The sequence below is a fragment of the Anser cygnoides genome, chromosome Z (assembly GCF_040182565.1).
Source record: "Anser cygnoides isolate HZ-2024a breed goose chromosome Z, Taihu_goose_T2T_genome, whole genome shotgun sequence".
NCBI lineage: Eukaryota > Metazoa > Chordata > Aves > Anseriformes > Anatidae > Anser > Anser cygnoides.
The window spans coordinates 31150210-31162331 of record NC_089912.1 but is presented as its reverse complement, the minus strand read 5'-3'; the positions used below and the strand labels follow the sequence as shown (position 1 = coordinate 31162331).

General features: G+C 41.5%; 1 protein-coding gene across 3 annotated transcripts in view; it reads right to left on the bottom strand.

Annotated features, from left to right (window-relative positions):
* Positions 1–2556: 2556 nt before the first annotated feature.
* The window catches only part of LOC106040412 (neuronal acetylcholine receptor subunit alpha-7-like), a 59192-nt gene continuing 49626 nt past the window's right edge, over positions 2557–12122 (bottom strand). For all 3 annotated transcript variants that reach the window (XM_013188243.3, XM_048071329.2, XM_048071330.1), the window contains 2 exons: positions 8735–8844; positions 2557–3354 (listed from right to left, as the gene is read on the bottom strand). In XM_013188243.3, coding sequence (XP_013043697.1) covers positions 2833–3354; positions 8735–8844 — 632 coding nt within the window. In that variant the 3' untranslated portion in view covers positions 2557–2832. The remainder of the gene's footprint in view (positions 3355–8734; positions 8845–12122) is intronic.

Genomic DNA, 12122 nt, shown 5'->3' with positions numbered 1-12122 from the left:
GTGCTGTGGTTCTCAGAAAAATCTTAAATGTATTGGCACTTTATTCTGCATTGCCTTGTGTGTATAGTAACTATTTTCTGGGCCATCTTAAACTAGGTCATTCTACAAATTCTGTGCTGATGGTGCTATTACCTTCCAAAAGGTTAAGTGACTACTGAATATCCAAAGGATCTGCTCTACTTTGTCACCTTAACAAGTAAGCAGAAAGCAGTTTCAGTCTAGTATAAAGATTTGTAAACTGCATAGAGCTAACATAATTTGAGTTTTAGAACACTTCTGTAAGAGACAGTCCAGCCCTGCTATATAACAGTATTAGATAGTAAACTGTAAATTGAAGTTTTTATTTGCACTGACTTAATAAAACAAAAATTATTGAAATTAATTTCCCGTTGCTGTTTTCAGACAGTTTCTGTCCTTTCTCTGATCCTAACATATACACATCCAGTTAAAAATACTCTTATACAACAAATCTACATTACTTGTAAAAAAACGTGCTTTGCATTGGAAAGCTAAGCTATTCTGACTGTGTGCTTTAACTTTAGCTTTTATCTTTTTATCCTGTCACTGGAGATTACTTTCAAAATGGAGATCTTCAAGCAAAAATATTAGTGGTCCTTGAGCAAGTGTTCCAAAGGTCATTTAGCATCCTGCATCATCAGCGGCAGAAGTAAATGATATTTAGGCTTTTTATTTGTCTATTGTCCCTGTAACTAAAGCAGTAATTTACAGTGAGCACTTCAGCTGCAGTCCAGGATCAGAGCCTGATATGACTAACCCAAAGCCCCAGACCAGTACAGCAGTTCAGTTAAGATATTTCTATTAGCCAAACTGCTCTTGAATTGCATTTTGCAAGGTCAATTTAATAAGTAGAAGCAACAAAATGGGCAGGAGAAAGAATCAGAGATCATGGCAGTTTTGTCTTGCTGGCCCAGAAAGAACTAATTAGAGCACTAGAGCTCCTGTGGAGGAGAACAAGATCTCAGAAATATGGATTGAATTTTCAGTGGAGGTTTTTACCATAAGTCATTGTTACCCCTCTGAGCTGCACCCAGAACTGAAGAAACTTCCGTAAATACAGAGCACAAAAGTTACATGAAATACTGAACAGGCAGCTGTGGCCAGAACCATCAGGGTGCTTTTTTGAACATAACTCCAAGTGGTGTGATAGCTCCATTGATGTGATGATCTAATTTCATATCCACAGAGGTAGCATTCAGAACAGTGAAGTCTCTGTCTGAAGGGAGCCATCACACCCATAATAAAGAGCAATAGAGGAGAAGCTCAAGAACCTGATTCAAAAAGAAATAGTTGTGTGTTCCTTCAGTCTGTATAGCTATCAGCTTCACTGTCACCTTTAAATTAAATGCTTTCTCTTGAATAATTGCTCTCTTTCTTCAATACTGATAGTGAGACGGATCCATCAAGCAGATACGGGACATGTTAATTCTGGTGCACTAACAAGTGGAAGAAAAGGAAGGTGTAGGCTAACCATAGAAAACAGTAAGTTGTTGTTTTCTTTTAGTGAACACTCAGAAAAATGCTATGTTACCCCAAAGAGGGAAGATGCCTCAATCAGATCATATCCTCTTGGAGGTCTGTGGTGGTCAGTTGGCAAAAAAAAGTCATACCAAGAAAGGTGCATTGCCACTACAGCAGTGAATGGAAAGATGCTATTGAGAAGAGGGTTTTATTGCCAATATCTTCCAGCCAAATATCATGATAGAAATATTTTTTTATTAATTGATACTTTGATACTGTAATTGAAACATTGATGCATAAAAATTTAGCAAAATAAAAATAACCTTTTACACAATCTTTTTAACAAAGTCATATTGACCAAGCTTGAAAGTGGACTGTACTAAAAGAATTTGCAAAAAATATTGCTTAAGTGTGGTAAAGACCAAGGGCAACAAATATGGAATCTGACACCAGTGAAATCATTGGCAAATTTGCTACAGATTATGCAAAGCCAATATTTTTGCCCTAATTACACAGAGTTAATCACTCTACGTTGGCAACTGTGACCCAAGAAATCAGAGATATCTCAGATTAAGTAAAGATGACAGCTACAGTTAAGCGGCAAGAGCAACGGGGGTGTTGTGTTAATGATATGTATGATTGTCAGCATGAATTTTCTTTCCATCCTCAACAGCCAACATTTCCTACATTAGAAACAAACTAACAAAAAGATAATATCCTGGCAAAAAAAAATAAAAATAATAAATATATATATTAATAATTAAAATCTGAAAACATATTTACTGATAAAACATTCCAGACATTGCACAGGTAAGAGCTAACAAGATGATAGTTTATTTTCTTATATGCAATATGCAGGATCATAAAAGTGCAGAGAGATGTCTGTCAAATGTGAGGAGTAAATTTCACAACCACACTAAACAAAAATGATAAAACATAAAGATATTGAAAACAATAAAATGCTGCAAATCTTATAGTCAAGAATGTATCATTTAACTTACTAACAATATTTAAAAGTTCACAAATACATAGTAACACATTGACACTACTGTTAACTTGTTATAAATGTATTGTGCACTTGAATTCTTGTCTATTATTTGTAACAGATGATGACATAATTACGTGTGGAATTAGTCTAGGAAATAAGTAACAGAGCTCAATATGTATACTATTCAGTAACTACAATTACTAACATCAGTAATTATTATCTCCTAAAATTAACTTTATCCCCATCAGTGTATGTTAGCACATAAAAGTACACTTCTCTCTTATGAGTTAAATTACTTAGCAGAATTACTGGTAATATTCACTTTTAAGTTACCTTTCTGCTCTTTGTGTTTATCTTTGAAATCCTTATGTAAAATCCTTTGAAACAGCTTCTATGAAGTTTGGAGCAGACATGAGTATTGTAAATGTGCAAATGATGGCAAAAAGGGTAAATGCAACCAGGCATAATCTGTCTATAACTGCAGCTGCAAACTTCCACTCACTGCAGATCTCTTCACCCTCATCTTGCTTCCTGAAGCGCGTTGCTATGAACTGAACTTCCTCCAGGATCTTCACAATCACTGGGATAGTATCCATTAAAGCTTTCTTTTGAACAAGCTCATTATCTTCTGGCAAGGGGCAAGAGATCTTTCCACTCTTGCTACCCAGGTCATTGTTCTGGGGGCAGCATGGATTCTCCATTGCATGGTAGCTGTAGATCATGCTGCCATTGCTGGACTGGTGCCCAGGCAGGACGTTCATCTCCATGCTCTTCATGCTTGGATGGTGCTTGGGGTAGCTATATTTGCAAGAGAGGGGCTTTAGGTTTTCCCCGGGTTTTTTCATACGTAAAAACCAAGCACACCAATTCAGCAGAATGACACGGACCTGAAAGAAAGTGATCATAATATAAAAAAAGGGAACTTTAGTGCAATTTAACAGGTTTTGAAATATTCAGTGACTGTTATAGTCAGTCTGTATGTTCTGCTAGAATGACTGCCTGCTGTTTCTTCAGCTATCTGCTTTCAAATGTAGTGGTTTTGGCTCTGGCTTATTCCCGAGAAATACCTTTTTTTTGGATATGTTTTGAAGATGTCTACCTAGTGTAGAAAGCAAAAGAGATGTAAGATCTTATTTTACAAAATGGTTTTTGAACTCCTGTATTTTGCAAACAACCTTGCATCTCTGTAATTGAACGCAGTGGATAAAGTTGGCTGCATTGTTTTACAACCACTTCCCAGGTAACATGGAAAGAGACAGAGTTAAGGATCTGAGGAACAAAGTTTCAGATTACGCTGAAAAAAAAATAATATATATACACAACAAAATAACAGCTGTTTTAGCACTATCCTCACCCATATTGTTTAAATCTAAATAACCTTTTTTTTTTCTCTCTCTTTTTTTTTTTATTTTCACTTGAGTGATCTTAATACTCCTTTGAAGTTTAGCTGCATAATACAGAAGACCTTTTTCTAATGAATAACAGTAAATCAGTTAGACTGGGCAGTTCAAATCCAAATGTTGTTGTCAGCTGCCATTGGCTCCTCATGGTCTGGTGTACAACTTCTTGGAGCATTGTGAGAATGCTCTATCCTGCACCTGGCAGACTGGGGAGTGTACATTTCTTGTCAAGGTCATCAGCTGAGCCAAATGCAGAGAGTACATCCAGCTCTTTTTCCTTGTGAATTGGTCTTCTGATGTTCTGTCTGAAATCTGAGCCTCCGATAATTCCTGGAGTTGATACATTGCAAATTAAATCAGTAAATCTTGTAACTGTAAAGTCCTTCAAGCAGTATGTATACAAAATAGACATTTGCAAGGTGCTCGTGAGTCACTCCAGGGACAGAGAGGGCCTCCGTTATGACTTTGTCATTCTGGCTGCAAGTCAAATAATCTGCTGTTTGGTAAAGAGCAGAAGTGACCACTGGTTTCAGGAAGAACAGGACTCTTTCTGCATTTCTGCTGCAGTCACTTCAGCCACACAGAGCTCAGCACTGCCCTCTGCCTCTGTGGTTGTTTTGGATACAGGTTGAGTTGTCTCCTGTGTTTGCACAGTGCAGATGCAGGGATGGGGAAGTTACAGCAAGCACATCAAGTTGCTGCTGTAACGACAAGCATAATTTCAGAAAGGAGAAACCATTAATTACCACAGCTGGGAATAATACTAATAAAAACCCCAAGCAATAGCAAGTGGAAGATGGTTACACAACTTTGAAATTCTACAGTAAGTGTTCTTCTGGTTTGCAGTCTCGTACTGTTTTCTGTGAGCTTTTCTGCTTCTCTCCTACTAATGAATCACTTATTCCTTATCCTGGAAGATTATTTCCTGTGTTTCAAATTATTATGTTTTTCCCAAGGACTTTAAATGTTTCATTATTTCCTCCATGGTCACCACAGACAAAGAGAAAACTGTAATGTAGCAGCTTAAAAAAATCCATCCTCGATTTAATTGAACTTACTTAGTTATAATGTCCTCTGACAGCCTTTAGACAGAAAATGAAACATCATTGAACAAAATAAGGTCTTAATTACTAACAGTATTTTAACAGTGTTTGTGGCAAAGGGGAGAAAGATAAATTTATTCTCTAGTACCATGAAATTCCAAAATACTACACCAGGCAAACTTTCCTATTAGAAAATGTTAATATGTCTCTTAGCTCTGGAAGGAGACGTGAGGTGAAAAAGCTTTATTCTACAGGAATATTACTTTTCTTTTCAAGATAAAGTGTTTGCTCCCTAGGGAAATTAGATTTATAAATATAGCCAAGCCCATTTCCCATAGAAAAATAAATATGTGCAAGAAAGCAACACAGCTTTTAATTTGCTTAAACTTCAAAATACAATATTTCTTTGAAAACAGAGATGCTCATGCATCAAAATGGTCTGTCATGCCAACTAATTCAGGAGACAGATACAGCACAGGAGCTGTCAGAAAACAGCCCGGATATGATGGTATGAAACTACATTCTCATCTGTACTGTCATTTATGGGTTTCTGTGGAGGAAGGACACAGGTATGCCACCCTCAGAAGTTAGCAGCCTGCCGCTGTTGCAACCCTGCCACCACCGCAGCCTTTCTGCTCTCTGTGCTTGATCTTCCTATATCTGTCACCTGTCCAATTGTTTTGGTTGTCAGCAGGGGTGGGTTGGTGGAGTTGTACCTCACATCTGATATTATCCATTCCCAAATTGTCAGCTAGCTGGACTTTGCCTCATGCTATTTCAGCAGATGTTTTAAAAAGCGCCACGTTGCCATCAGATCCCACTTCTGAGCTGAGTAACCAGTAAATACCATGACCGAACACCTCAGATTTAAGCTTCTCTCTTGGAAAGATGTAGGCTTTACTAAATCATCAAGATTAATAGGAAGGAAGGCACAATTCTCATCTGTGGAGTAAGGGAAGAAGCAAGAACTTGCAGAGAGCTTAAAAACTAACGCTCGTATCTCCTCCCTCCTCTGGCCCAAAGGCCAAACACCAAGCCCTTGAGAGATGGGCAGGGAAAAGAAACTGCTCAGTTGTGAAAAGTTTAGAAGGCAGATTTTTTGGCAGTGCCATCAGTTATACCCTCTAGGTTTGAAGCTGCTTCCACACAAACCCAGTGCCTTCCCCTGGAACTTACCCCAGCACTAATTGCATCGGAGCAGGAGGTGAAAATAATTGTGTAACATTATCCAGTCAACTAGGGCAAGAGCTCTGCAGTACACTGATGTCTGGCTTTGTGAGGAGGAGGAGAGTGTGGGGAGAGAGTAGCTGGTAGGGGAATCTGATGAGACTGGAATTGCAGAGGAAAAAAGAACAGTATTTCCTACTTTCTGCAGACAGATGTAGTATATCCCAGTTTTTCATTGAGCAAAAGTCTGTAAGGCTGTCTGTGACAGAAGAATGTAACATGCCCTGAAATAGGTGGACAGGAAAAAATGAAAATGGAGAATGTGCCATGAATCCTAGTGACTGAGCCTTGGCCGTGTATTGCAGAGGACTAATGCCCAATTCTGTGGAGTTAGCCTCTTCCCTGCATACCTGGCATTCACTTTTTTTTTTTTTTTCTCTTGAGATCTCACAGCTCTGTCAGCTTGCCTGTTCTGCAGATTTCACAGTCTTATCATCTGCTCTTCCCAGCAGTCCGTTAAAGAGTTTTTGCTTCATAATTTATTTTTTTATTGTTTTTTTGTTTGTTTGTTTGTTTTAATGCATGCCAGTTCAGCAGTTCAGCAGTCAGGGCACTGAACCATGTTCATCTGGAGTGATAATTCTTTATACTCAGTGTTTCCAGACGAGAGGGTGGACCTCAGCAGCTCTGTGGCAAGACCCCAGACTACTCAACCAGGTCTTCTTTTATCTGTAGTTTTTATTCTTTCGTCCTTTGGTCCAGATATTGTCAGGCACAGACCAGACTGTAGTCACAAAGCTTAGCAGCAGGTCTGTAGAGGGCTAGTGAGTCCTACACAACATGCTTCAAAACACAGGTCTAGAGCCCTCCATTCCCTCTCTTCTCACCCTCCAGCCCCTGTTTTCCCGTACTGGTTTCAAGAGTCTGGTTAGGCCCAATGCTAAAACTGGCCAAATTGACAGAAGCTCCCGTGTTTGTCAGTTGTGTTAGCACAGGATGTTGCCATGGGACTTTGCAGCACTGTTCTCTTAGGCTTGTGCTCTCTCACGAGAAACTCACAGAAGAGTCCTGAATCATAATTTCCTCCAAAATCTGAGCATCATACGACAGTTTCCTCAGCAAAATAACTGAGGAGGCCTGAGAGGATCTCCTGCTGTACTGTGATACAGAGCAAGAGCTGACTAAAGAGCTCATTTAATATGAGCTATTTTGTCCAGGCTCCTCAAAAAGCAAGATGAATAATAAAATTGCTCATGGGAGCTGTTACGCTGCTACATACTCTGTCCAGGTACATATCTGAAGCATGTTTGCCCAAATTTGTGCCCTCAAGTCTTGCTTGCATGGAGGCTTATCCACAATTCCCATGCTCTGGTGTCTTGAAAGTAAGGTGATCTTAAATGATATGGCACTTTAAGAAATAGTTATTAGAAGGCTTATTAGCTATTGGACTTCCTTTTTATTTATTTATTTTTTAATTTGCACTGATGCTGCAGTTTATTTTTGGAGGTGTCAAATTAGAAAGCATTTCTGTTCTCAGGCTGACATTGGTGAGCATAGGACATTTAACATTGTGTCAGGATAATTGTCTAGCATGACAAATGTGGTGAATGAGGTACTAGAGGATGTTATAGGAGCAGACATCTGCAAAACCAAGGTAGGCAGATGACTATTTGTATCTGCTTATGCTTTCATTGTTTTTCTTTTTGCAATAGCAAAGCACAACCTTCTTATTCTAAAACCTATTCTTAGGGAAGGGAGAGAGGAAAAAGCATACTTTAGTTTTATCTGGAAAATCTAAAATAAACACATTCCTCCTGAAAGGCATCTGGGACAGGTGCCAGACCTCAGTGGGAAAACAGTCTCTGCTGTAGAGAAAAGAGGGTCCAGATGCTAGCTGAACTGAGAAGTGATCAGACGGAAACAGACAGAATTAATTTTCCACTCAGAGCAGTGGACATAGCTTCAGCAAAGGGCAGATACTTGAGCCAGTGATGTCCGGGGATCTACTTGATGCCAGAGCAAGCCCAAAAGTATTGCCTTTCTGTTTCTGCTGATGGTGCACTAGGAGCCGGATCCGAGCTGTGAGAAGCGTAGCTGTGCTCAGCGTTCAGTTATGAGTTGTTGCTGTTCCTGGTTTTCCAGCAGCTCTGGGAGCCAACTCCTAAGTGGGGCAGTTGCAAGACAAGATAAGCAAATTGGCTTCACCTCCTGCCTTTGTTCTGGAGGATTACAGCTCTGCTGCTAGATTCAGTGAGAATCTATGAGGGAGCAGAGCAGACAAACTGCCCAGCAGAGGCCAGTAAATGTTTGCTGGTGCTTTGTAATGTCACGTTTTATTGGTGTCTGCTGGATAAGAAATCAAAGGTGCTGCCCACCTTTGTTAGCGCTTGCAAAGCAGGTGCTGAGAGAGATTACTCTTACCTACCCCTGTTTAAAGTTTAAATAAAAAACCTAAATAACAGATGCTGTTTTTAATGGAAACCCCAATTTAGTATGTTTGTTCTTTCACTCCAACAACAAATGTAACAGTGTAAAACAGTGTCCCTATTTGACACTTGGGGTTAATGGGGAACAACTTCTTCCCCTCATCAGTTTGCCACAACATTTAGATTTTTCCATCAGTAGGCTGTTGAATATTTACCACCAGAGCTACTTACCCATCTGGGCATCTTTCCGGCTTGTGGGTCGTGATGGTGAAACTGCAGAACCAGCACCGTTACAACCACAGACAGCCCAACAATGACCATAATGCTAGCGAAATACTGAGCTGCAAGTAGAACGAGGATTTGGTTAGGAGGGAAAATAATAATAATAATATTCCTTGGCCAGGCCCTGAGAGCTACATTTGAGAAGCATTGCATCTTATCCAAATATCCTCTACTCTGATCTTCCACATCGGAGCATCTGAGGCCTTTTAGGTTTTCAGTCTATCTGCTCAATTCCCTCATCTCCACCTAGGAAAGGCCAGAACTGGTGAAGGGCTTATGTTGATCAGTTTTTATTCCCAGAGAGGAATGTGCAGCCCCATGCCAGGGACCTGCTCCGTGTCTGCTGCCAGGACAGCAAGGTGCCTGCAGAGCTGACCTGCACACCATCACACCTGGCCCTGGACCTCCCTGCCATGCATGCAGAGGTGCTGGAGAGAAAAGCTGTCTTTGTGGCACCAGTGGACACCCCAGGAAGAGTGGTTGTGTCACCCTTTTCTCCTCCTTCATGCCATCATTGCCCACAAGGGCTTAGGTGCATTTTTTCAACACCCTCCGCAGCCCTTAGGGCCACCTCTCTTGGTTTCTTTGAGAACAAAATACACACTTGCCTAAGTGTTAAATTTAAACCTTCCATGCAGGAAAGAAATCAAGATCTTGAAAGCCAGAACTAGGACCTGAAACCGAATCTCAGTGTCAGTAGAGCCTCCTCATGCCAGCAGTGGGGTTGATGCACCAGGGTGTACAGAAGAATTATCCACAGGGCTAATGATATTTGAGGGCATCTGTGTCAAAACACCAGGGACCATTACAGCTGGGTGATGGGGAGAGATGTGGGAGAGAATGTGACATCACCACAGGCTGCAGCCTCCTTCCATCATCACCCCTCCCTCCTGCAGCTTGCAGAAAAAAATGAGAATCTAATTAAGACTCCGAGGCAAGTTTTTCTATTTCAATTTCTTAATGCTGCTTCCCACTGCCTCAGCAGAAAAAAAAAAAAAAAAAACACTTGTTCATAATAATGGGGTTCTGAAACCTTTCTGAAACCAATGTTGCTATTGCTTCAAGAGGCAGGTGCGGGTTTCTGAGGTAAGATGAATTTCACAGCTGAATGCTCCTGAGAGTGAGGTGAATTGAGAGGTCTTTGCTGCACCTACTTATAAGAGAACAGACCCAATAGCCAGGCAGAAGAACAGCAAACCACAAACTCAGGGTTGAAAAAAGATGTCTGATTTGATTCCAGCATGCATCATGCAAGAGAAATGCAGCAGTGTTTATATCACTGTTTTAATTACTGCCATAAATCACTAAATCCTACAATAAATTCTGTGCATTTTGGTGCCTCCAGTAAGACTACCTGACCTGAATGGTGCCTCCAGTAAGACTACCTGACCTGAAGTGATCCACTTAAAAGAGCTTTGGCTTGGATTTTTTCATAGAGTCTTACTGAATTACCTGCCTTGTTGAATTTGAAAAGAACTTGGTATTACCCGACACTATCAACGTCCAAGCTAATGATTAGGGTAGGAAATCAGTCTTAACTTTGTGTGCTGGAAACCCAGAAATTGAGGTCAGGAAATTGCTGTAGAGATCTACTAACAAACAAGGAAAGCAGTTCTCTCAGGAACAGACTGGGAATTGTAGGGGACCCGTGGAGCCATAAAGAAAGATGTTTTTTGTTTTTGCCTAATGATAGACAAAAGAAGATAGAGAAGAAGAAATGGCTGGGTGAGCATCATCTGTATATGTCAGGAGGCTTCAGTTCAAGGTACAGTTAAGTTTTCAGTTGGAAAGTAAGGATGGAGGAAATAGGGAATTGTACTTCAGCCCTGTTGCCAGGGTCAGGCAATGAAATGTCACAAGAGTATCTGTGAGATGAAAATTGGCAAAATTGGCGTGGGTAAACCCATGCAGCCCAGGCGTTGAGCTCATCTCAGGGGAAGAAAGCCCCAAATCTCTGGAGCAGCCCAGACCTGAAGAACCAGCACTGAGAGGGGTGGAAGGAAGTATCAGCTGGTGGCACATTTTACGTGTTAGCCTTTCACAGCTCCAGTATGCAACAAGATGAAGGCTGTTGCCTGCTCTCCTGTGGCAAGATGAGTTAGATGAGTCACTGTTCACAAATAAATTGCTAGATCTTCTGCCCATGTCTATCTTTGATCAAAAACATGATTCTACCTACAATCCAAATCCTGCACTGGGACAGAGACACAGGTAGAGATGGCCAAGACCAAGCTGGGCCTGGGTTCAGTGACAGTTCACGTGGAAGGGAAGGAAAGACCCCAGGACCCAATGTTAAATTCTGCAAGGCAAACAGATGCTGACTCTGAAAAAATATGTGTACTCACTCTGCATTTCCTAATATTACCTTCCAGAGTTTAATCTTGCGTCCTTCTCTTTCCTTGCTGAAAAACATGGTCCTTCTGCAATAGTCAGGAGAACTGGTGAGGAAGACTCCCATGCTGTCTCCCATGCACCTCCCCAAAAGCATTGCTTAATGGTTTGAGAACGCTCCAGCCTGCTGACTTGGCATCTCTGCCCCGGCAGGTTTTAGCCCTCACAACAGACGGATCAACTCCCATCACTTGGTGAAAGCAACAAGGGCTGATGTGCCATTTCACACCTAGCACACCCTCTGCTATGACTGTGACTTTCTCACCTTTCTTCAGCCACCCTATGAGGAGAGGAGCAGTCTGCAGTCACCCCACACTTGCCCCACACAGGCCCAAATCAGTGAACTCTATTCCTGGGGCACCACCGATGTTGCTGAGCACTGCCACAGGAATAGAGATGCTCTCCCATGAAACGTGGCACAGGAAACAAGTGACACTCACGGGCTTAGGGCTTTGAAGCTGCTGCTCTCACCAGCCCCTACACCTGTGAGTGCCTGTTGGCAGGAATAAATGTGAATCTGATTTCACAAAACCTCATCCCCTCTCACTGAAACAGCAGAAGGGAAGTGCTCAATCTCTCCCACTAAGTATCTCTCTGTATCCTTCTTAAGAGCTCCTGCTTACTGAGGTCTTCCCTCATATAAATGGGTCATCCTGGAGGCTTTAACAAATCACCTCCCAGTGGGTAGTGTCAGCCCTCGGATTAAAGAAGAGCAATCCCAGACCAGGGTGCGTTAGCAAGAGCATGGGACCAAGTGCTGTACGTCAGCTGCTCTGGGGCACGTCTGGGAAATGACTGACCCATTCTGGAAGGCAACTGCTTCATTTGCACTCTCTGTCCTGGACAGCTGCCGCAGTCCAGGGAAGGGAGATATCCACGTCTCCAGCCCCACCATATACCTGCCTTACACAGTGGCATTTCCCAGGAATACCAACGCCTGCTAGAT